The sequence below is a fragment of the Pogoniulus pusillus genome, chromosome 4, assembly GCF_015220805.1.
Source record: "Pogoniulus pusillus isolate bPogPus1 chromosome 4, bPogPus1.pri, whole genome shotgun sequence".
Classification (NCBI taxonomy): Eukaryota; Metazoa; Chordata; class Aves; order Piciformes; family Lybiidae; genus Pogoniulus; species Pogoniulus pusillus.
This window is the reverse complement of record NC_087267.1, coordinates 12,560,734-12,586,266: the sequence shown is the minus strand read 5'-3', so window position 1 is coordinate 12,586,266 and position 25,533 is coordinate 12,560,734. Positions and strand designations below refer to the sequence as shown.

At 39.0% G+C, this 25,533-nt stretch overlaps 2 protein-coding genes across 2 annotated transcripts in view; one reads left to right on the top strand and one right to left on the bottom strand.

The window, feature by feature from the left end:
* The window catches only part of IRAK4 (interleukin 1 receptor associated kinase 4), a 17,619-nt gene extending 3,871 nt beyond the window's left edge, over positions 1–13,748 (bottom strand). Inside the window, exons 1-11 of the mRNA XM_064142213.1 lie at positions 13,589–13,748; positions 13,183–13,352; positions 11,490–11,635; positions 11,009–11,203; positions 9,622–9,782; positions 9,249–9,313; positions 8,831–8,945; positions 6,456–6,565; positions 3,823–4,006; positions 2,343–2,405; positions 78–236 (exon numbers count right to left, since the gene is read on the bottom strand). Coding sequence (XP_063998283.1) covers positions 78–236; positions 2,343–2,405; positions 3,823–4,006; positions 6,456–6,565; positions 8,831–8,945; positions 9,249–9,313; positions 9,622–9,782; positions 11,009–11,203; positions 11,490–11,635; positions 13,183–13,343 — 1,359 coding nt within the window. The 5' untranslated portion in view covers positions 13,344–13,352; positions 13,589–13,748. The remainder of the gene's footprint in view (positions 1–77; positions 237–2,342; positions 2,406–3,822; positions 4,007–6,455; positions 6,566–8,830; positions 8,946–9,248; positions 9,314–9,621; positions 9,783–11,008; positions 11,204–11,489; positions 11,636–13,182; positions 13,353–13,588) is intronic.
* On the top strand, positions 13,696–25,533 carry PUS7L (pseudouridine synthase 7 like). The gene is made up of 9 exons (XM_064142212.1): positions 13,696–13,873; positions 14,146–15,080; positions 15,741–15,900; positions 17,275–17,470; positions 19,875–19,973; positions 21,343–21,424; positions 22,958–23,232; positions 24,446–24,499; positions 25,102–25,533. The coding sequence occupies exons 1-9, from the start codon at positions 13,818–13,820 to the stop codon at positions 25,423–25,425; spliced, it is 2,181 nt and encodes a 726-aa protein (XP_063998282.1). The 5' UTR covers positions 13,696–13,817; the 3' UTR covers positions 25,426–25,533.

Here is a 25,533-nt window from a genome sequence, read left to right as displayed (position 1 = left end):
CAGACAGAAACAGAAATAACTGATACTGTAGCCACACAGATGCATACTCTGAAAATAAGCCTTTAAGGACTACATACCATCTTAATATCTGGCCTTCTGTTTTTTTTCTCATTCAGACACTGTCCAGCAACTGAATACATTTTATGAACTGAAGGTGCATCCCAGTCACTCATTTTTTCATCAACATAATCGTCAATAGTTGCTTCCTCATCCTCAATTTCATCTTTGATACTTAACTACAAAAGAGTGTGAGCCAGTGAGCAGATAACATTGTAAGAATCAGTAGATTTTGTTTTCCACATTGACACAATGAAAACCTGTTACTTAGTGTTCGTGTCTTCTCAACCACTCTTCCAGACAACTGATGACAATGGTTCAGCAGCACAATTAATTACCAATATCTGCAGGAACAGACTATAAATGACTGATGTGTTTTTATTACACATTATTTCTAACTGAGTTAAAACAATCATAAAACCATTTGCATTAAGATGGTTCATACAGCGTTAACTTTCTCCTAGTTCAGGGCTGAGTTTCGTAGTATTGCCACTTGAAGAGCATCTTACTGTGCTTTTTAAGAGACCTTATTGTGGCCTTCCACTACCTGAAGGGGGCCTAAAAGAAAGCTGGTGAAGGACTTCTTAGGGCATTAGGTAGTGATAGGACTAGGGGGAATGGATTCAAGCTAGAACAGAGAAGATTTAGATTAGATGTTAGGAAGAAGTGAGACACTGGAACAGTTTGCCCAGGGAGGTAGTGGAAGCCCCATCCTTGGATATTTCTAAGGCCAGGCTAGATATGGCTCTGGGCAACCTGATCTAGAGTGTGAAGTGTCCCTGCCCATAGCATAGAGGTTGGAACTAGATGATCCTTAAAGTCCCTTTCAACCCTGACAATTCTGTGATCAGCATGAGGTATTTATGTTTACTCAATCCACAAATACACAAGCTTAAGTGTGAATAATTTCTTCTTCTGCTAACTTTATAAAGCTTCTTTCTGTAACCTAATGGCTTCTGACACCAGTCTCAGTGGCTGCCATATCTATTCTAAAGGGAACTTCTAGTCTGAAAAAAAAAAGTGAAATCTGTCTGGCTTAATTCAAAGCTCTCCAGCTACAACACACTTCAAATGTGTTATCTGTAATCACAAACACTCTTTGAGGAACACCTCAGGTAAATGAAGTGAGAAATAAAAGTCAGGGTACAGAGAGAGGTGCATGGGTCAGTCTGAAATTGGTGACTAACTACCCCAACATTTTGAAATCTAAGGATGTCACATTATCTTACACTGACCACTCTATGCTCTCAAAAAGTACATTACAAAGATAAATTGCACCAGTAAAATAAGTCTTTATATTATTTTTCAGATCCTACATCTGAAAAAGCTTGCTGCAAAAAATAAACAAACCAAAAAATTTGAGATTAATATGACAGGGACTGAGTCCTCCAAGGTCTTTATAGAGCTCAACAAGATGAGTATTACACCACTCTAGAATATACAACTTAGAGGAAAAACATTTCTGGTAACGGTACACAAGTATTCCTAGAGCTGTGAAGAAAGTCATCTGCTAGTAAAACAGTATGGAACAAAGCCAATCCTAATCTCAATGCTGTTTCATACTTAGTAAACAAGTATGAAAAATGTATGCTAAAAATATTCTAGGAAAACCTTGGATTAAGTAATTGAGAATTTAAGCTAATCATAATGTAATTTTTAGGCTAAATTAAAATCAGCCCTGCAAGACTTTAATTCAACACAGTAAGAGATTTGTTTCCTAACTAGTAGACTTAAATACTGAATAGTAAAAATGCAAATAAAATGTAACCCACCCTTCATCCTGTAAAAAAGGTCCTTACATTTCAAACTTTCTTGATGCTAAAGACATAAGGCATTTGAAAATTATTAGTAAAGTGAAGAAGGTGAAAATTGCTTCAGGAACGATAAGAAGTATAAAGAACCTTGAAGAAACATTTTCATACTTCTTGTAATGCCAACACACTTTATAAGCATTCTCCCATTATACCCAGATACTCTGATACTTATTCATGGTATCTAATGGGAGGATGCTTATAAAGTGTAATGGCATTACAAGAAGTATGAAAATGGAGAGAATTAGTGTCAGAATGGAAGGAGGTGATCTTGAAGATTGAACAATCAGCCAAAAAATAAAAGTTTCGCCCTCACCTCCAAGACAAACATTAACACAAGGACTGTTTTCATAACTACATATTTGGATGACTAATTTGATTGTCCCAGAACCTGTTAACTGATTGGTTTAATATAAAGTGATCCTGGATCAGATGGAGCAGGGGAAAGGGAGAGGAAAGCGTTAAGGAACATACCAGTAACTGCGGATCCCGTTTTTCATCTACTGGAGGAAGGCCTGTTATTATTTCCAGTAAAACCTAGGAGAAAAAGAAAAGGCAGGAAAAAAAGCACAGAGCAGCTCTCAGCACATATACCATTTACAAAAAAATGAGTGTGGCCTCAGTCTTAAAAAAAAAATTAAATATGTTTTTAAAAAAATGATTACAGAATCTGTATTTGTTCAAAGACATCTCTGTTGTTTCTACCTTTATTTTCATTAACTGTTACTAGCAGTGTGGCTTATCACAGAATGGTAGAGGTTGGAAGGGACCTCGGAAGATCATCCACTCCAATCCCCATGCCAGAGCAGAATCACCTATACCAGATCACACTGGAATGCATCCAAGCAGATTTTGAATATCTCCACAGAGGGAGACTCCATAGCCCCCCTGGGCAGCCTGTTCCAGTGTTCCCTCACTCTCACAATGAAAAATCTTTTCCTGATGTTTCCATAGAACTCCCCATGCCTCAGCTTCCGCTCATTGTCCCTCATCCTGTCACTGGGCATCACCGAGCAGAGCCTGGCTCCATGCTTTTGGCACGCCCCTTTTACCTATTTCTAAACATGAATGAGCTTACCCCTCAGTCTCCTTCTCTCCAAACTGAAGAGCCCCAGCTCACTCAGTTTCTCCTTGTAAGGAAGATGTTCCACTCCTCTATCATTTTTGTAGCTCTGTGCTTATGAATCTCCACCATACATTATGTTACTTCAAAACAAGATGGAAGAATTCCCAAAGTATTCAGAAACTGTGTCTGGCCTACCTCCTTAAGAAACTGAATGCCATGAAGGATGTGGTCAATTACAATTAGGACCTTGGATCTATACAGAAAGGATTCATTATCCTCCCAAGTATGTCTTTTCTGTACTCGGCTTTAATGTTAGTCCCACATGCACAGCATACTTTTACTGCCTAGCAATAGTAAAATGCTCTTTAATTTGGAACATTTTCTTTAAAATAAAACATTTTTCCCAGCCAGAGTTACATTTTTGTGCAATACTATGCAAGAAGAAATAATGTTCTGTATTACTGCAAACTACATTTAGCTGGAACTTGGACTCTTATTTCACTCTGGTCTTTCACATGCCAGTTTACATTTAAACACCATTATTGTAACCATTAGCCAGTCCATTGTTTTCATCAAGTGTTCAAATGATTTTAAATTTATCAAAGTTTAGAAAAGCTATCTTAGAAGCCTATCTGTTGGAGACAATGAGAAATTATAAGACAAAGTGGATTACTTAATTTCAGACAGTTTTAGTTTTTTATCTCCTTCTCTAGAGACACTCAAAGCCTGCCTTGATACGTTCCTGTGTTATCTACTCTAGGTGATCCTGCTCTGGCAGGGCAGTTGGTCTAGATGATCTTTGGACCCCCAACATTGAGTGATCCAACCTCTAACATTCTGTGATAGACAAAAAAAAAAGTCATATGCTGCTTTCCACATCCTACTTACTACTCCAAAACTGAAGATATCAGCTTTAGATGTTATCTCTCCTCGCAGAGCTTCAGGTGCCATATAGGCTGCTGTTCCAACAATCCTTTCAGTCATGACTGTTTGTGTGAATAATACAGATGCTCTTGCAAGTCCGAGGTCAGAAATTTTGGGCGTATATGTATCAGTTAATAAGATATTTGCACTGGAGGAAAGGGAAGAGGGGAGAAGAAAAAATAATTGCAAATCAATGCAGTCACAGTGTAGGTTCCATAACAGGATAACAACTCTTTAATAACAAAAAGCAAACTGCTATTTTGACTGTTTCTTGAAATCTAAGATAGTTATTTGCTATTCTTTCACCAAAAAAAAAAAAAGAGTTAATTTTGTTAAAAATTGCTCAATTTCAAAACTAGTTGCTCTAAATGAACTGGCTGCCTGGATCCTTGCATGTGTTTTCTTGTGCATGCATTAAATAAACAAACACACACATCACCCCACAACACCAAGGGGAAAGCCAAACACTCTCTCTGCCCCCAACTCCTACCAATACTAAAATTTCTTAGACTAACAGTGTTACACTCGTGTTTGGCGTCTGCACACTCCCTCTTTCAGAGGGACAATAAATAATATTTAGCTTTAATCAACTGTTGTAATTCTTGGCTGCCTAAATCTCTACTCATAACTAACAAAAGCAGTTTTTTATACCTATTGCCTAAGACTATGTCAACCATTACAAATTCACATGTCAAATAAATTCTATTCCTATTCTTCCCTTGGAAAAGAAACAGAAACCTTATTAATGCTTGAATAATATGTGCTGTATTTCCACTTGATCTCCAGCTTAAATAAACCTCTTAAGAACAAAGTTCACCTAAAATACCTTAACACTTTCATAAAATACTGAGAGGGCTGAATTACAGCATAAATCTTTTACTCTTTTTTAAACTTGTAGCACTTGGAACCATTTTAATATTATTTGATTTAACATTTCTGTAATCCTCCTCATTTTCTGACCCCCTTAACAGAACCATAAGAAAACCTTGCAGACAGATGCAACATGTAACACTAGAAACTTTAACTTCTGCTGCTTCTTCACCAAACCTTCTCAACAAAATTAATACAGGTGTAAATTACAACAGATCACCTGGTGTTAGAACTGCTATAAATAGTGTTAAATATATAACCACTGTAAAAGGCTGAACACTAGGCAAGATGTCATCCACTAACTGGTTGCATATCTAAACCTCAGCTTCTAAAAGAAGGATGAACAAGATCACAACTTCGTAAATCCGAACATCTTACCAACTTTAATCAAGGCCAAAGAGTGGTCACTTTTTTGATAGGCCACAAAAAGCACAGAAGCAAGTTCTACTACAACTGTCAAGCTTCAAGAGACAAACTACTTCCTGGGTGCAACCAAGCCAAAAAACTATGGACTTCTCTGAGAATACCCATTGAGTCATACCCCCTGTAGCCTACAGAGCCTACATAACCTGTGTGATTTTGAGTTGTCTCTCCACATCATAGAAAAATGAAGACTGAAATAAACAATCTTAGATGTTTCTTCAGCCAAGTTTTACTTGAGAGTGGCAGCACTATTTAATGACACCAACAAGTTGTACTGAACTATTCACACTGCAAGAGCAAGAGGTTGGAAAACGGAATCCAAACAAAAGGAAAAACAAATCCCAATCCTGTAATATCATCAACTCACAGCAGTTAGAAGGGTAGAGTAGCAAAAGGTAAAAAATACATCCCTTCCAGTCATGCTTGTCCAGAGGCTTAAGCAAGGAAGAAAAAAAAGAAGAAACATACATTGTGAAAGCAGCAAGCACATTCTATTAAGCAGTTGAAGGTCACAAAACTGAAGTGGCCTGTATTTAGCAGAGTTGCCAGAAGCAAAAAATCTTATTGGACCACTCATCCATGACACCCAATCAGGCAGTTAATCCACAGAGTAAGGCATCTGAGGCTTTTCTTCAAAGATTTACACTACTTTGGTGTAATAAAAAACCACAATACCACACACCAAAGTGTATTAAGAAATGGGTAAAACACTCACCAAAACAAACCAAAAAAAAAGGCCACAATCTCCCCCACACCTTTTCTAAGTTCTGATATCCTTAGAAAAAGTTTTCTTATGACAAACAAGAGAACATACATTATCCTTGAAGAACTCTAAACTTCATAAACCTGACTGAAGTAATTTTAGAGTCTTCATAATAAACAGTAAATCAAAGGAGACACTCTGAAGAAATGTTCTAGGGAAAAGAAAAAAAAAAGGGTGGGTTTTCATCTGAAAATTTCCCCATTTAAAAAGTTATTATGTTCTCTTACAGCAGCTTTTCCATCAGCAGCAGTTGTGAGAGAACAGAACTTATGGGTATCCTCACAGCACTCAAATAACTGTTTGATAGTAACAGATTACAGTGGCCTCATAATTATCTATAGAAGACTGTGCTGGTCATGTCCTTGTGGCACAGACAAGATTATAGTGATGGAAGCCACTTGTAGAAAAGATCATGTCCTTGACTGAAGCAATGTTTCTTGCAGTTCATTCTCTCTAAAATTACTTTAACAGAGGGAAAAAAGGAAAAAAAGTGAAAAGGACAAAGGGGGAAATGCAGCCAGCGGTAGTGAGCATCTTTTACCTTTTAATATCTCTGTGAATATGGTTATTTTCATGCAAGAAGTTGATGCCATTTGCAGTACCTTGAGCAATTTTACATCTTGTATTCCAAGGAATTGGTGGAGTGTCATCCTTGAATAAAAAGAAGGAAAATTAAAAATGTGAAAACTGTATATATACACACACACACACATATACACACTCACATTCACAGAAAACATACAAAGCCCCCACATCTCTAAACTGACTTCTTGCTATGCTTTGTGGGTTTCAAGTAACTCAATAAGACTAATAGCACACATTTCTTCATTTACTTGGGAGGAAATGCATAATGTTTCCTCTCCCCTGCATTTTGCCTTAGATTAACCTACCCACTACAAAAAGTTTTCCTGATAGTACTTGATTCTTGACTCTACAAGGACAAGTGCACTGCAAAGAACAGCCTTTATCTATTGCATCTTCCACTTTGCACCAGCACTGACATCAGAGCCTTTAAATCAAAGCAAGTAATTCAAAGCAACAGCAGTTTTTACCAACAATAAGAAGTCAATCTTCCAGAGGTTTTGGATTTAAGACTTCAAGAGTTCAGCTTGATTCATGTTATTAACTAGACCTTAGAAGTGAGGACACCTACATTTCAAAAACACTTTTTAATTTTGTCAGTAGCCAAGGGAAGATTACAGAATCTCATCATTTTACAAACTCTCTCACCTGCTCCTCAAAGACCAGACAAGAAGATAACAAACAAGAGTGTGTGACTCAAACATCCAGAAATCACAAAACAAAGTTACCAGCTAGAATACACTTTCGGTATGCACATTCTTCACCCATCCATCTTTATTAAATGAAGAATCTTTATGATTTACAGATTCTGATTTAAATTCATTATGATTTCTACAATGTTTGTCTCTTCTCTGTGAAGGCCTCTGCCATTTGTATTTATACTTTCAACTGCCACCAAATTTTTAAGATCACTTGATTACAAAGGTCAAAGTTCTGTGGATTAACATTTTCCTATACAGCCTAGCCAAGCACTGCTGATTCTTACAGTGAAACTTGCACTGCCTTAAGGAAAACTCTGCCTAACTTCTACACTGATTCAGTTTAAACAAACTGCAAATGCAAGTAAATCAACAAAATTAACCTGAGACAGCCCTGCTGTCAAACATATTCAGTGCCTCCCCCAGTCACTGCTACTCATTTTCATCCTAACACCACTTCTTTCCTGTTGGCATAAATGTTTTTGTGTATCCCTGGAAATGTTCAGGTGTAAATGATCTTTTTAACAGAGTATTTTCTTCTGCCTGAGCAGTTCCCTAATCCAGCTCTTTCTCCAAATATTAAGTACTTTTAATGCCAGTAAAACAGGAAAGGTCTCTGCTGAAAAAAAGCAAAAATACATTTTTTTTTTAGGTCTGGGGGCTTGCAGTAGCACTAGTTTAAAAAGTTCACCAGATTACAACTTCAGCATGTATACTAAGCATTTCCTTAGTACACAGAAAAGCAGATTTTTTAACTCTTTCAACAAAGTAATGAGGACACTGAGGTCTGGCTTACTGTTGGTATCTCTCTAACAAGCAAACACTGTGTTTGTCCTTCAGACTCCAAGTTGCCTCAACAAAAATCAGAGCAACTTATTACTTCTTAGAGGCCAAGGCTAGAAGACACGTAATTTCACAGTATCACAGTATCACCAAGGTTGGAAGAGACCTCATAGATCATAGAGTCCAACCCTTTACCACAGAGCTCAAGGCTAGACCATGGCACCAAGTGCCACGTCCAACCTTGCCTTGAACAGCTCCAGGGACGGCGACTCCACCACCTCCCCGGGCAGCCCATTCCAGTGTCCAATGACTCTCTCAGTGAAGAACTTTCTCCTCACCTCAAGCCTAAATTTCCCCTGGCGCAGCTTGAGGCTGTGTCCTCTTGTTCTGGTGCTGGCATTTTCCACTTATTTAGGCACTTCAGAAAAACATAATGCTTTCATACACTGTGTTATAACTACTATCACAAGGGCAATGAACAAAGGGTAACTTCACAATGTGGAATCCCAAGAACTAGCAGACAACAGGTCAATCCTAGAACAAGGAACAATACTGCAGCACACTCTGCTTCACTCCCCTCAAACTTAGAAGGCCAAATCCTGTGACATTTCAGGTACTGAGACATGACATCATATTGTCAGTCTGCTCTGTCTTAAACAGCGTGCTGTGTCTAAAACATTTGTATCTAATGTTATTGGAAGAATCCTTGTTATCATATGTCTTCTAGAACATGGAATTAAGCAGTAAAACATTCATTGGCCATTACAGTTCAGTACTGTTTCAAAGATATTTCACAGCTACCTATACTTCATCAGAGTAAAGCAACTGGAAGCTAAGAAAAGATTTTACTTACCAGACAAGCAAGTCTGTCAAGCAATGAACCGTTGGGCATATACTCATACACCAGACATGGCTGAGCACCATCACTTGAGAAGCCAAGTAATTCTACTAGATTCTCATGGTGACACCTATGGCAAAAGATTTCTGTTCATATGTGCTCTGAAAGGCTCCCAACATTTGAGAAAAATACATGGCAGAGGTAACTTGATCCTTTTTTTTCAACCCTATCACATGTAGGCATACTTCTGCAGTGGTGCTTGAAAAAGAACAACATAGTCACATGAAGCATTCCCCTTAACAACATGAACATTATTAAGTTATGCTAAAGACAAAGCTACGGGACCAAAAATAACAGTTCATTCTAGCTAATGTTATCTGCAACTTAGATTCTCATTGAAGCCTATGATGACATCATGAAACAGTGTACTCACTTTGCCATAATTTTTATTTCTTGATCAAATTGCTCTTTTAAGTCTTGAGCACTAACATCAACCATCTACAAAAGGAAGTATTTGATGTTAGTATCACTGGACATGCTAAAATGCAGTTTATAATGAAGAAAAAAAGAAATCATAACTGTAAGCCTTTCTTATTAGTTATATTAACATCTACTTGACTATTTACAATACCTTTTTTACTCAACTCAGAAAGAAAGTATCAGAACATGGGTTTTAATTCCTTGGAATGCAATAGTATTGGACAAATGTTCCAGCACAGTGTATCATTCAACACTTTGCACAGATAAACAAGTCTACACTGTAACATGCACAGTCATTAACAAGAAAAATGCCCAGCACAACTCACAGGAACAAGCTTCTTAACAGCCACATTTCTGCCATTGATGTAGCCTTTGAACACAACTCCAAAGCCACCTTCTCCCAGTTTATTGCCTCCTGCTGATTCTGGTCGCATATCAAAATTATTTGTAATACTTTCCAAGTCTTGAAACCCAAAGTTATGGAAATCTGAAAAACATATTTGCCATTCAGCATAGAACTACATTTTCACTTAAGGAGCAAGTGTAATGAATAAATTTTTCTGCTTCAGTTCTACTAAACCAAAAATTTGCTACCATACATATCCTGACAGAGCAGAGCCCTGCTTCCAGCTTTGTGATGAAGGCAGCAAGTGAAAAAATATGAAATGCAGATAAATATATATAATTAGCTATACATCATTTTCTTCACAGCTAGAACTGCAGTGGCCTTCTGATTGTATTTTTTGTTAATACTCATAATGCAGGTTATAGAAATTAAACATGCAGATCAGAGAGAGAGAGCCACACTGCATAAGGTATAAAAATATATCCAGACCAAATCACGTTTCTGGCAGCAACCCAAAAGTGAACCTTTAGAAAAAAGTAGACCAACCACACACTTTCCTAGAATGCTTTCTTTAATCACCTTTTTTTTTCAACATCCTTGGTCATTTAAAGCTGGATTTTACATGTTAAAAATCACAGCATTATGAACAGTCTACAAAATCATACAGTTTCACCACTGGAAATTAATTCTAATTAGCACTGAAGATTCCCCATCAAGCTGCAAATTTTATTTTCATGATGCAAAATCTAATGTATTAATAAGAGTACTACTGTTGAGGCAAATATACAAAAGGAATTGTTGATGTTTTTCATGCTGTATTATCATCTTTATTTTAGGGTGAAAAAAATGGCAACAATTTGTGACATAGTAAAAAAAAAAAGGCAGAAAATATTTCTTTACTTCTTATACTTTTTTTTCACCCCACTCTATACCTTCCCTGGAGGTGTTCAAGAAAAGACTGGATGAGGCACTTAGTGTCATGGTCTAGTTGACTGGATAGGGCTGGGGGATAGTTTGGACTGGATGATCTTGGAGGTCTCTTCCAACCTGGTTGATTCTATGATTCTATGATCAGTACTGAAAAAAAGTCACCAGGACTATGTGTAGCACAAAATAAACTGCAATTTAATTAACGTTCACATTTTCATCACAGTAGCTACCTTACTGCCATATTCATGTATCTTATTATCTGAGCTAAATACACAGCCACACAGGACAAGAGCAAACGCAAGAGCTGGTTTCCCATAGATACAGACGATGACAGAAACAGCCATTACTTTGATGTATTGGTATGATTTATTTCACATAGGGTAAAAATACCAGATCAGAAAAAAAATGCATTTAATTCTACCAAAATAAGTGCCTACCTGTGCTATTAAACTCAGAGCCTTTACTTTCTTGACTTAAGCAGGCAGGAGATGAACGTGGCTCCTCAGTACTCTGAGCTAAAACAGGTTTTACTGATGCCACTTCTGCCTGTATAGGCATCTGTTTCTCACCTATAGGCAAAGTTTCCTGTGAAGAAAGAGGCAACCTAACTTCTTCTGCTGTCCTTACAGCTTCTGAAAACAGAATTTAGAAAAAGTGTTAACTACATTAGGAACAAGAAAAACACTGACAACAGCATTTACAAGATGGAGACACATAAGCATCATGAAAAGGTTATATTCTGTTACCATGTTTAAGTTGTAAGACTCTTACTTACACTTGAAACTCCTATTTAGGCTTTTCATAAAACAGAAAATGTGTCTACTTTTGGTTATTTTGACCTAATCAAGGTAACGTGAAGCTCTTCAGCATCTAAGAAAATTAAGGACACAGTACAAAACATAGAAGAGTAACAGTTACCTGGAAGCAAAAGGTTTGCTGGTGCTAAGAATTGATTCCTAATCAGTAGATCCACAAGATCACCAACTGTACAGTTTGTTGTTCCCCAGTCATAAAGTAATTCACATGTGGGGCTTTTCCCCATTTGTACAAATGCCTCAAATCTCCTTAAAAGAAAAATGAAGACCAACATTAATTAAAGATAAAAAGTGACCTCAAGAACTGTGAAGAAGGGAAAGAACTGAACTGTACTGCACAATTACTTTCAAATTTTCTGAAAACTGCAGCCAAAAGATAAATTCACATTAATGAGAAAAAAACTGCAAATTACAAGAAAAGCTAAGGTAAAACTATGCATCTATGGCTTTGACATTTTGTCCTGGACCAATAATATATTGGAATATGGAACTAAGAGAGAGGAGAATGTCAGCAAAACAGAGAGGGCAAATCAGAGCAAATGGGGGGAAATGTGGGGGTTTTTTTGTCCATTTGGCACCCACATTTCATTTTGCATATTTTGAGATGAGCATTAAGCAGAAACTGAGATCTACTATTCTGACTATTAGTACAGAAAGGCAAATGAAGATTTAACCCTAGCATCAGTAGAAAGACTGGAAATCTGACATGTATTTTAAAATCTCATAACCTTTGGAATAGCCTAAGGATTCAACAAATGTTTCAGGCACTGAGGTGTTCATCACATACTGCTAACACTACAGCTAAACTAAACTTGTTAGTTTTAAGCCTCAGGCTCCCCACATTTAATGAGTTAATTTTGAGGACAGTAAACCAGGAGTTACGGTCCAGTTGTCTCTTGTGCTGTGCCTGTATGAAGATGTACGACTCAGTGTTTACTCGCTTCTAGTGTATAAAAAGTTACACTAAAAAAAGCATCACTACAAATACTTATGTCTATGTCTCTAATGAATTCTAATTTCCTTAGCCGTTTTTCTTTTGCTATAGCTTGTCTGGGAAATTAACTACAGAACAATTAAAAGTAATTACTTTTGAGTTCCCCAAGGAAATGGTAATGTAAAATGAGTTCTTGTCGAGTACCTGTTAGCATACAATCTTAAGTACCTTGTTGGCAACAAGTTACAGCAACACGATAGACAAGAACGTGTAATACTGTGCTAGTTTGAAGCAAGCTAGAATGTTTTGGTAACAGAACTAGATAACGGGCAGTGAAATGAAAAACAATTGATGTCAACTTCTCTCACAGTCTCGCTGAGAGCTCTGGGAAGAAGAAGTAAACATTCTCCATTTTGTTTGTTTTTTTTTCTTCTGCCTTTGCCTTCAGACCTGGTCACATCTCATTAACCTTGCTCCCACTAACCTTGCTCCCTAACCTCTTGGCTGCACCTCTCTTCTTCCTGAGAACTGGGGTAAGGTTGAGAGGGCCGGGGGGAGGTGTTGGGGTGGTTTGAGAGCCCCTCCTGGGGACTCAGGTTTCTGGGAGGGGAGTTGTGCTTTTGTATTGTTTATCCTTTGTATATTTCTGTATATAATTGTATATAACTGTATATATTGTAAATAGCTGCTTGTAAATTCTGCTAGCTGTAAATAAATTGCTTCATCTATATTCCCAGGGTCCGTCTGAGTTAGCTGGGGCAAATACGAAGTGTGGGGGGGCGGGGTAACCCCCAAACCATCACAAATACTGAAGTTAAACAGTAAATAAACAAGTTTATACTATGTGACTTCTGTATAGGACCTTATATGCATTTGGTTGTATCTGCTTTCACCAGAGGGATCAGTTATATCTACAGCTAATTTCTTCCACCCTTCCTGAGGGTCGATGAAATCTGCCAGCCGCCTCATGAGCCCGTAGCTGATGCAGCGGACGTAGGTTGAAGTCGTTACGGGCTTGCTCATGTTCGGCTCCTAAGGAACACAAACGGCGACGTTACCGATGAGGCTTGCCACGGCTGCATGACAACCACGCTCAGCGCCCTACGCGACCGCATACGACCCCGTGCCCCTCCTCACGGCTCCGACATGGGCTCCCGTTCGCGCAGTGAAGCCCGCCCCTCTCGGGGCCGCCCTCCACGGCGCAGCGCCCGCCCACTGTGCCTGGTAGGCAGGCGATCCCTTCTGCCCCGCGGCGGGACCTGTTTCACCTTATCCTGCTTCCCAGCCCAAGGCCTCACGTCGCTGCCGACCCCCGTTGCTTCCTGGCGGCGGCGCCTCCGCTCGGCAAGCCTTGCATCACGCCAGGCGTTGCCGCAGTATCACTTCCCCTTTAAGAGGGAGGGACCCAGCCCTGACGGCGCGGGCGTCACCGGAACAGAGGCGGTGGCTCGGTGAGGATGAGGAGGAAGCGCGGCGTCCCTATAGGCTGCTGGGCAGATGTCCCGCCCCCTCTGGAGCGCCCCATGTCTGGCGAGACTTGGGGGGACTACGGGGTGAGATCCGTCGCTTTCTTTCCGCACATGCCCGGAAAAGTTGGTACGGGCCGTGGGCCCCTCTTCCCGTGGGGAACGGGTGGGTCATGGCGCCCCCTGGCGTCAGCCGGCAAGGGCGAGGGATGCGCGCCGTTGAATCAGCCCGTAGTGACCGCTGGAGGCGGCTGTGGTGCTGGCGGCCCTCGCTCCGCTCCCGCCCGGCCTTCAGCAGCCTGTCCTGTAGTCGGTGTTTTTTTATCTCTGCTTCCCTTTCTTCTTTTCTCCTCTTTCAGGTGTGCTGGCTTCTGTCTGGCAGCGGGGGAAGGCAGAAGAGCCATGCTTCCTTCCTTCAGCTATGTGACTGAACACGTGGGCTTCTGCGGTACTGTCAAAAAGTCACCGAGTGACTTCGTAGTGACAGAAATCGAGGTGCCCCAACACTTACCTAAGGATACCCGGGCTAACTCACTTCACAGAAGCAGCGAAGCAGTGCTAGAACAAAGCAGCCTGTGTCTGCAGCAACCGAAAAAACCGAGAACACAGCCTCCCGGCCGTCCTGCCGACGGCTGTAGTGGTGCTGGTGTCCCCAGTCCGGAGCGCTACCCGAGCCGGGCGGGAAGTAAGTGTGCCGCGTCCCCCAGCGAAACATACCGAGCGGGAGATGCTGAGCTGCAATCTGGCCTCGAGGAAGCCAGTGTTTTTGATTCCTTGCTGGGCAAACCCAAGAGTGAACTGCTTCATAAATTTGCTTGCGAGCTGAAGGATATGTGGGACTCGGGAAGCACCGATCCTAGCACTGGGGAGTTCTCCCTGGGACCTGTATTAGACAAGAAAAACAGAGCTGATTTACACAGCGCCGTTAGGCAGAAATTCCCCTTTCTAGTCACTGTTACAAAGGACAATGAGATGATTGTAAAAGGAAATGCTGATTACAGAGAACTTTGCCAGTTAGTGACTGAAAAGGAAGCAAGCGATTTCTTTAAGTTTTTAGATGCAAAGGTAGAAAATTCTATGTTTTCTTTTGAGCCTGATGGAAACAAAGAGCACAGAAAAGTAGTTCACCACTTTATCAATAGAAGATTTGGGAGACTTTTAGAAACAAAGTCTTTTACTGTGACAGATGTCAACGATCAGCCAAGTGTGTCAATAACAGTACGATTTCGAGAAAGAAGTTGGCCCAGAAAGAGGTCTGATGGTGGTTTCCAGAAAAACCAAGATCTTTATACAGGTAAATACTACATCTTTAGTGGAAGTGTCAAGTATTGTGGTGCTCTTTAGTAGGACTGAAACTTGGGATCGTTATTATATGATCAGTAAGCTTGATTGACCCATTGTTTATGCTGAAATAAGTAATCATTGCTGCAAAGTAATTACTTAAGTATGAGATGAACAAAGTTACTGCAATAATTTTACATAAACTTTTTAGTGGTAATGGTCACAGTTCTTTTGCTTGTAGCACCAACTGCTACTCCCCGTGCACTACCTTCCCCTTCATCCTAATTGGAGCATTTTATAAGATGCATCTAGAGATATTGGAGGAGTTAATAAGGCTAAATTTGATTCATGATCTCATTGCTTAAAGTTGGTTTCTGATACAAAGAATGTTTCTAGCAGTGATTCAATAACAGTTGACTGAATTGTGTTACATTTTGTCTGGCACTACTTTTAAAACCAGCAGGGGTTTTTGTGTTTTCCCAGAGTTGTGTGTCCTGTGTGTTTTTCAGTACTGCAAAAGTTCAAGTCCCTTTACTTTTGTGTTGGAGGGCTGTTTCTTCGCACTTTCCATGCTACTACAGTTTGATGGGAAGAGCCTGCCTATGTGTTGTGACAGAATACCCATATGATTTAGAAGTGAAAATTCCTAATCATTCTGAGATTATTGTTTCAGCTTTCACCCTTCAGAAAGAAAATCTAGAAACACTAGAAGCAATTGGCTTCTTGGCTACAGAACTTGGTGTCCTTCCTTCAGACTTCAGTTATACTGGCATCAAAGATAAGAAGGCCATTACTTACCAACCTATGGTGGTGAAGAAGGTGGCTCCTGAGAGGTATTTACAGTCTGAGGGCATCCCATTTAGCACGTGGTTTTGTCTGTTTATAAGTTTTAATGTGATTTTGTCTTCTGAAACGGTTTTTATTGATGTGTCTTCCCTTCTCTTGTATTAGAGCACAGTGGAAATGGCTTTAATGTTTTGTGGTTTAGGAAATATACATACAGCTTAGCACTGTATACACAGTATACAGCTAGACCTGTATATTGGCTTGAGGTCTACAAACAAAAGCCATATATAGCTACATAAATAAATCAAATCATTACAAATGTACTTTGGACAGATGCTGGTTTTGATTGTTAAGTTCTACTGTATTTTTTAGTTCAGAAACATAAGACTTAGGTGAAGAAGGTATCACCGACCTGAGAGTGGAAAATACATTTGTAATAATGTGTCGGTAATACAAGATTTGCATTTCCATTCCTAGCTTTTGTTACTGTCTGTAGCTGATAGAGTGAGTTAGACCCCCCCCACCCACCCCCCCACCCCCCCACATATATATAGAGAGAATCATGGAATCATAGAATCAACCAGGTTGGAAGAGACCTCCAAGATCATCCAGTCCAGCCTATCCCCCAGCCCTATCCGATCAACTTAGACCATGGCACTAAGTGCCTCATCCAGGCTTTTCTTGAACACCTCCAGGGATGGTGACTCCACCACCTCCCTGGGCAGCCCATTCCAATGGCAAATCACTTTCTCTGTGAAGAACTTCCTCCTAACATCCAGCCTGTACTTCCCCCTGGCACAACATACAAGTGTAGAGTCTTGCATCTGGGAAAAACAACCACATAGACCAGTATAGATTGGGGACTGACCTGTTGAGAGCAGCCTAGGTGTGTATATGTATATATATGTGTATATATATATATAAAGTTCTGCATAAAAACATTTAAAAATTGCTGGAGACAAAGCCATAGCTTATTTCTTCTGCAGCTCTGCTTTTAAGCTCTGATTTTATGGTGTGTTTTGGTCTCAGCAACAAAGTACACTTGACAAATAGAGGAAACCAGATTAATGTTTTGAGGAATTAGAACAAATTACTAACATAAATATAAACCAATAGTAAAATAGCAGTGCAAAATTCAGTGTGGTTGCCTTGAGAACATTCAGTGAATTGTTTCACTCCAATATTGAGCTACAGAATATAAGTACAACTGAGGCAGATATTTAAAAAGTATTTCTGGACTATAACTAAATTTTAAGAATTCTATCTCTGCATTTTATTTGGTTTTCTGGAAATATTTTAAACTCTATTTTCATTTTTTTAAAGTGTTTTTAATTCTAGTACAAAGGTAAAAAAGACGTTTATTAGAACCTGGACAGTCTTAGTAGAAGATGTTTCATAATTCCTTCCAATTATTTACGCAGGTTGAAAGAAATTGGAAGCAAAATGGAGAAAAAGGGCATGAGAATACACAACATACATTCAGCATTCCAACACCTTAGACTTGGTCAGTTGAAAGGCAATCACTTTGATATAGTTGTGAGAGATCTCAAACATCACTGCCATGACTCTTCTGCAGATCTGAAAGAGAGAATATCTGAAGCAATGGAAAATGTAGAGGTAAAAAAAAAGCCTTGTGGTTGCCAATAGTGAACAGAGTTTTAATTCTTTGTAAATCACAAACCAAAACTTTTAAGGAAAATGTTTGTTCTAGTACAATAATGGCACTATTTCCTGGTTTTGATCTTTCTTTGGTATTTTATGTATTTCCTGCATTACTTAAGGAATCACAGGAATCAAGCTTCCTTCCAAGAAGACTCCGTAGGTGAATTCATTCTGTGTTGGAGACTGCAGACCCCAGAGTAGTACAGCCAGACAGATGGAAAATGTGGTCAGGAATGAGAATGGATGTATGAGATATTGCTCCACAGATCTAAGGCTAACCAAAATGATGTATTTCATTGTAGCTGTAGTTGACAGAGTGAAAAAATATAGTTACATGGTTGCCTTTTTTTGGTTATGTAAGGAACATGCATGGCTGGATTGGGAGAAACACTTTCACAACATAAAGATATGAAATTTCTGTAGATGAGAAAGAATATCCCCTGAAATTCAGTGGATTTTGATTGCTGATATCCTAATGTCTGAAGAATAAAACCATCATAAGACATTCTTAAATCATCATGAAAAGTAAAAGCAAATAATGGAAAGGACAACATATAGGTGTTTCGTACAGTATTGATTTTCTTCCCCTTTCTAAGTAATAAGCATAATACAAATTACTTTAGGAAGATTAATCCAGGAATAAAGATGTTACAAATTAAGCAAAAATAATAATCAATATTAGTTTTTATGTCCAAGTGAAGATTGAATGAAAAGTGTTTATTAACATTAAATCTCATCAGAAAACTTATTTACTGTGTTTGAAATGCAGGGTTTGGATATTTATGCACACAGGGAACAGGCAAAAGTAGAACACTTTAAGGAATAACTAGCAGATACTAACATTAAAACTGGAAAGAGGTTATTCATTAAAACTGGAAAGAGGTTATTAGCTCTTGCCCACCAGGGGACTTGGGAGGCTCTTTTCTGTCACTAAGGCAGAAAAGCACAATATAATCTAGTTCCAGAATTTCTTACAGAGAGGCTTTGAATATTTACTCACAGAATAGTATCAGACAGTACCCAAAACTTGAAGGGAATTCTTTCAGTATCTTGAGAGTCATTGCAGGCAAAGGAGAACATATCATGGCAGGGCTGAGCAGACAAAGAAAAAAAACCAAAAGCCATGTGGCAAAAGCCTATTTATTGCCCAAAATATGATGGCCACCTGGACCACAGAGATTTGCTAATCAGAATGGCACTTTGCCAAACCTGACCAAATTAGGTGAAGTCAGGAACTTGCTTTCCCTTATTTGGGAAGTGGAAGTCTGGGCAAGTCTTGTCTTCTCCCTGCACTCTGCTTTCTCCCCAACCCAGTTCAGGGAAGGGGACAATGGGATCATGCCTGGGCAAGCCAGGACATTTATCTTCCACAACAAAAGACTCTATTGAACACTGTGCAGAAGAAAAAAAACATGTTACATGTATGATGGAAGTTAGTCTTGCTATTGAAAAAAGCAATAGTAAAAGCTATAGTACCTCAGTGTGCTTCTCTTCCCCTCTCCCTGCTCCACCTGACTTTTTGCTTTGCTGTTCAGCAAATTAACAAAAACTCCTATGATTGTGTCTCTTGCTTAATAAGATTTAGCTTACTGGTCAGTGTGTGTGTGTCAATCCAAAATACATTTATTTTTGTCTTCCCTGAGAACAAAATTGTGTATGGCACCTACAGACGTCCAAACCAAGGTTTATAGTTTGAACTGTATAACCATTTCCAGAACAAATACCATATGGTTTTTGCTTGTTCACTCCATGCATACTTATAATTTTCTAGACAAATATGTTCTCATTGGATCACATTGCTGTGATTATTGCTCATCTGTGACTGTGACTCATCAGATTTAAAAGCCGAGTTAGCAAAGTACCCACTCTTAGTCTTAACTATTTTAATAGTAACATAAATGAGCTTATGTGAAAAAAAAACTAGTGTTCTTAAGAAAAAATATCCAGCAGCAGTTACTGTTCATTACCTGTGCTATGACACCTTTGCTTGAGTAGAGATTTCATAATTTGGCACTTAGAAAAAGCTCAGTTACTTTAACTTCACCTGTAGTTGTGTTTACATAACTAATAATAACTCATGCATAGAAAGAATTTTGTTTCTTTTACCTACTTTTTATCAAAGTGAAGACAGTGATAGAACTTGGTTATCTTTATAGATATTTCTAGATTAGATGCTAAAATATTGTAATGAATCATCAATTACAATTTTGCTCCATATTAATTCTAATTAAAAAAAAACAGCCTGTGTGCATTTTGGATGTAAATGGAGATGTATGTATGTTGTATGCTTGGTCTTACTAACTGTACCTACCTAAAAGCACTTGCTCACTTTTACCATATTTATTGTTTATTGTTGCAGACAAAAGGTTTTGTAAATTACTACGGACCTCAGCGATTTGGACAAGGACAAAATGTTCAAACGGATCAAATAGGAATGGCTTTACTGAATGAAAAAATGGTACTTGCCTTTTGTAATATAGGTAGCTACTGTCAAGTTAATGACACATTACTGGTTGATCTAACCAATGAACAGTTTTGGTTTTTTTTAATAACTACATGTATGTGCTGCAAGTAATTGCAAGATCAGTTTTGACAATAGCATAAGCATCAAGATCTTAATATGAAACAAAAAATCTTTTAAACAGCAGATGCAGCTTAGTTCACTAAAATGAAACAGTCCTTATACAATTGTTGTCCATGGTCCAGATTGCCTCCTAACTTGTAACCCCTTTATTCTGCTGGAGGTCTATATACTTTAAAATGTCACAAAATGTTACATGGGGTCATATGAAAGGAATTATTTTTTGGGTACCACATTATTTTGTGTGCCATATAGAAGAGATTGCTGCTTTCCATTATTCCTTGGCTACTTTCCCAAAGCAAGTTCGGAGCAGTTGCTCCCATGTAAGCTAGGAAGAAATTATTTCTTAAGTAATAATACATAAGAGTTATATGCTTTTCAGTGTGTATGGTATAGTACTTGGCACATGTCTAAAACAGAATCAAACACTGCTACTTGAATATCCTTTTCTTCTAATTGTGCTTTGATTCTGAGAAAAGTCAGGAAATTGTATCCTTCAGGTATAAGAAGAATCAGGCAGGCCAAAAAAGTTAACTTTTGATGGATCTGGCATTTTGAGTTCTGATAGGCTAGCATGGCCAGTCTCTGAAGAGTAGTGGTTAAATCTCTAGTCTTAACTCAGTTACTTTTGAATTTAAAACATGTAGGAACTACTATTTGTATTATAGAATGTGTTAGTGTGTGGTTGCACAGTCCAGTACAGAGGAGGACAGGAATGAGAGGCCATGGGTTAAAGTGCTAGCAAATTGTGTGACTTCACTGGTGCTGCAAATAATAAAGTTTATTACAGTGTTTTCCCTGTCACAATATCATCTAACCTAATACAGTTCAGTATATAAAAAAGAAAGATTGTTGCCCCTCTGTGTAAGGCTGTGGAAAATTTACAGGCTGAATTTTGCATGATACATGCAAGAAGGAGAGGAGGAGCCTCCCTATTCAGGATAGGATGATGGCATTACAAAGTTCTAACTGGATGTTCACGAAGAATGACTGATTTCTCATAGAAGTCTGAAAGCTGCCTTGTGTCTTATGTGCACCTAACATCTGTCTCTAGTTTGAAAAGAAACACAACCATGCTGGTTGCTGTTCATGGCATTGTCTGTGAAATGGAGTATTTGACTTTGACCTTAAAGAACTCAGATAATTTTGAGAGCATACAGAATGTTAATATACAACTGAATGCATGTTTGTCTGTTTAGTTGAGAAATAATTATATTTAAGTAAAAAAAACCCCTGTTCTTTAAAGGTGAAAGCTGTGAAGTTATTCTTCACACCTGAAGATGCTGACGACCCTGTAAACAATGCAAAAAGATACTTTCTTCAAACTGGTATGTCCAGTTAAATTGTCTGTATATTTAGATGAGGTCAGTACTGTACAGAAATAAGTTGTTGCTGCACAGATGCTTTTTGCCACTAACAGCTTATGCTATGAAATTCAGTAGAACTGCATACTTAAAAATTAGATGAGGTCCTAAATGTGCAAAATAGTGGAAAAATTATGTACTTCAGGTGCAAAACAGTATAGAAATAAATACTATATAGCATAATAATGCTGGAAAAGGCTAAGGTAGTTTTATCAAAGCAGTTTTGGCCTCCTTCCATCTATCTGCTTTTGGAATATAAACTTCTCCCTAATAAAGGAAGTATGCAGAAATGAGGCACCCAACTGCTACTCAGCACTTAACATGTGTGAGCATCTAATTTTCCGTGGTTTCTGTAAGAACCTTAGCTCTCTTCTTTTTTTGCATTGTTGGGCTTTGCTTTTACATCTTTTTTATCATACTGTGCTATGCATTGCTGTGTGATGTATAGAAAAACATTGATGTGGACTCTGAAAACAGCTGCTTGCCTTTTCATGAAAGCAAGAGGTAAATACCTATGCAGAAGTCTTTGTCAGATAATCACTTGTGATGACACAGATGTGTGAACCATAAAATTTTGAGCAAAGTCAGCTAACTGTACTAGATAACTATATTACAGTTTAGTTTTCACTGCATGAAGTAGAATAGAATTAACAAGACTATGTTGATAGGCACATAAGATGAAATTTGTCTTACATGACACATTGAAGGAAAGACAGTCACAGTATCGCAGTATCATCAGGGTTGGAAGAGACCTCACAGATCATCAAGTCCAACCCTTTACCACAGAGCTCAAGGCTAGACCATGGCACCAAGTGCCACATCCAATCCTGCCTTGAACAGCCCCAGGGACGGCGACTCCACCACCTCCCCGGGCAGCCCATTCCAGTGTCCAATGACTCTCTCAGTGAAGAACTTTCTCCTCACCTCAAGCCTAAATCTCCCCTGGCGCAGCCTGAGGCTGTGTCCTCTCGTTCTGGTGCTGGCCACCTGAGAGAAGAGAGCAACCTCTTCCTGGCCACAACCACCCCTCAGGTCGTTGTAGACAGCAATAAGGTCACCCCTGAGCCTCCTCTTCTCCAAGCTAAACAATCCCAGCTCCCTCAGCCTCTCCTCATAGGGCTTGTGCTCAAGGCCTCTCACCAGCCTCGTCGCCCTTCTCTGGACACGCTCAAGCATCTCAACGTCCCTTTTAAACTGGGGGGCCCAAAATTGAACACAATACTCAAGGTGAGGTCTAACCAGTGCAGAGTACAGGGGCAGAATGACCTCCCTGCTCCTGCTGACCACACCATTCCTGATGCAGGCCAGGATGCCACTGGCTTTCTTGGCCACCTGGGCACACTGCTGGCTTACAATAGTAACCTGAAAGTCAGCAGTTAGACTGCCACTAGTTCTCCCTACCTGATTATTTCAACTTCTTAAGAATATTTTTTTTCTGACAGGTAGTACTTGAAAAGTTAAAGATTACTTATATGGTTGTTTTCTCATTTGTATCAGAGGATGCAAAAGGTGCACTCATGATGCTGCCAGAATTTAAAGTGAGAGAGAAGATGTTGCTACGAGCTTTAAATCGCTATGGTGTGAATCACGAAGGTTGCACCAAAGGATGGCTCAGCATTCCTCATTCCATGCGCATATTTTACGTCCATGCTTATTGCAGTAAGATTTGGAATGAAGCAGCATCATATAGACTGAAGGTTTACGGTTCAAAAGTTGTTGAGGGTGACCTTGTCTTGGAAGAAAGTGCTGAAGACATTTCCCTGACTGACAAAGTAAGTCTTCACAAAATAGTTCTTGTTTAAAAATAATACTTGAGTACATACTCAGACCATATTCTAGTGCTTTTATTTTGGTTCATTCATTACAATATTTGCTATTAGTGACAAAGGTAAAAAAAGTGATGTAACCTTTTTTGGTTTACCACAAATAGGCGTATAGCTAGATTAGAATTTATCAGTCATCGTTGTTCATTTTATTTGAGTGACAAGAAGGTACAGAATGTCAGAATTGTAAGAATTTAGCCTGCATGCTAAATAATGCTCTTCTTAGGATTTGACTGGAGAAGACCTTTGGAGTGGACTCTGAGTGTCCCTATGTTATCAGGTGGTACAATTCTGAGTCTTGGTCTCCAGCGTACACCATTTTTGTAGAGCAGGTCCAGAGGAGGGCCATGAAAATTATCAGGAGATTGGAGCACCTCTGCTATGAGGACAGGGTGAGAAAGATGTGGTTGGTCAGCCTGGAGGAAAGAAGGCTCCTGGGAGACCTTCCAGTATATAGCAACCTTCCAGTATATAGCAGCCTTCCAGTGTCTGAAGGGGGCCTACAAGAAGGATGGAGAGAAACTGTTTACAAGGCTCACAGTGACAGGACAAGAGGTAATGACTTCAAACTAGAGAAGAGCAGATTTAGATTGGATGTTAGGAACAGGTTCTTTACTATAAAGGCGGTGGAACACTGGAACAAGTTGCCCAGGGAGGTGGTTGTGGCCCCATCCCTGGAGATATTCAAGGTGAGGCTCAACCAGGCTCTGGGCAACCTGGTCCAGTTCAGGATGTCCCTGCTGACTGCGGGGGCAGTTGGACTAGATGACTTTTGGAGCTCCCTTCCAGCCTGGACCATTCTATGATTATCTGTAGTAACGAATGTAAGACCATGGTGAAAGGTGGTGTTACACTGACCAGGTAATCTCATTGCAGCTACACAGGCAAAGCGTGTTTAGCACAAAATCACTTAAATAATTAAAACAGAATTATGGTAGGTCTAAACTGTCAGCAGGTGATGAAAAAAATGGAGCAGTCTTCTTGGGAAAATAGTAAAGGCAAGTGAGTGCTTGCCCACAGCATAGTCTGGGTGCTCTGCCTTGAGCCATGGGTGAGCCAAGGAGCAGAAATTTCTGTGATTATTTTGTTTTTTAAAAAAGTTTTGGTGGGTTTTTTGTTGTTTTGGTTTTTTTTTAATTTACCTTCTAAAATGTCTTGTCAGGTTCATGTTGTCACTGCTTCAGAAGAGTCAGATAATAAATACTCTATAAACCAAGTAAGTCTGCATGCAAAATTCTGAGTTGTTGATCTCTTTATCTGATTAAAATATTTTGGTTTTTAAATAGTGTGTTTAAGTTAACTAGTGTAGTCTTCTTCCTTGCCAGAAGGCACATTAAACCCATGTGAACTAACCTCCACTCTCACAACAAACAGGAGGAAAGAGTATTTACTTTGTAATGGAAGTAAATAGAGTGTCATTTGCAGCATAGCAATATTTGTCTTGAATCTGAATGTAAATACTTTGGATTTTTTTCCAGTCTGCTGACACTCTAACTTTTGAAGGTTCAGAAGTCATAGTTGTGAAGTCTTAGATAGGGGACTTAATTTCTTTATTGCTGTATCATTTCCAGCAAGCTAGGAAGTTCATATGAGTACATTTCTAGTTTGTTTTAGGAATCTCAATATTGTTTATTTTTTCTGCTTTAATTACATCCAAAATACCTGCCTTGCACAGTTTCATTTCACAAGAGAAGCTGCTGTTTAACTGTTTCAAGCCCCAAGACTCAAGATTTTGACACCTTTAAAATTGTAGTCAGATTTAAAGGGGAATTAGTGTGCTTTGTTTCAGATATGTTTATTTTCTTTTTCTCTTTGAAGGTGGTTCTTCCAATGGTGGGACATAGTATCAAGTATCCAAGTAATAAAGTTGGGCAGTGGTACCACGAAAGACTTTCTAAGGATGAGCTGCAGATGTGCAAATTCAGAGTGTCTTCACTACAGCTGAATATACCTGGATGCTACAGACCCATTTTGAAAAATGTTCAGAATCTGTCATATTTTTTGGAAGGCAGTGACAAAGAAATTGAAACTGAAGACAACTGTCTGAATGAATCAAAAATCTCTCTTCATGTATCATTTGACCTTGATCCTTCATGCTATGCAACAGTCTGTCTGAGAGAAATAATGAAATGTGACTTTTAAGATTTCAGTTAATGAACAACTACAGAAATGTTGTACAATGGTGGTATTTTATCTATAATGTCAATAAAATAAGGGAGAATAACATATTTAAGCCAGGAATAAGAAAAA

Bases quoted from the DNA above. Each gene is read 5' to 3' on its own strand.
- PUS7L (XM_064142212.1), top strand. From the start codon at position 13,818: ATGTCCCGCCCCCTCTGGAGCGCCCCATGTCTGGCGAGACTTGGGGGG. The intron at 15,081-15,740 runs GTAAATACTACA...TTATTGTTTCAG, and splicing joins AAACCAAGATCTTTATACAG to CTTTCACCCTTCAGAAAGAA. The intron at 23,233-24,445 runs GTAAGTCTTCAC...ATGTCTTGTCAG, and splicing joins ACATTTCCCTGACTGACAAA to GTTCATGTTGTCACTGCTTC.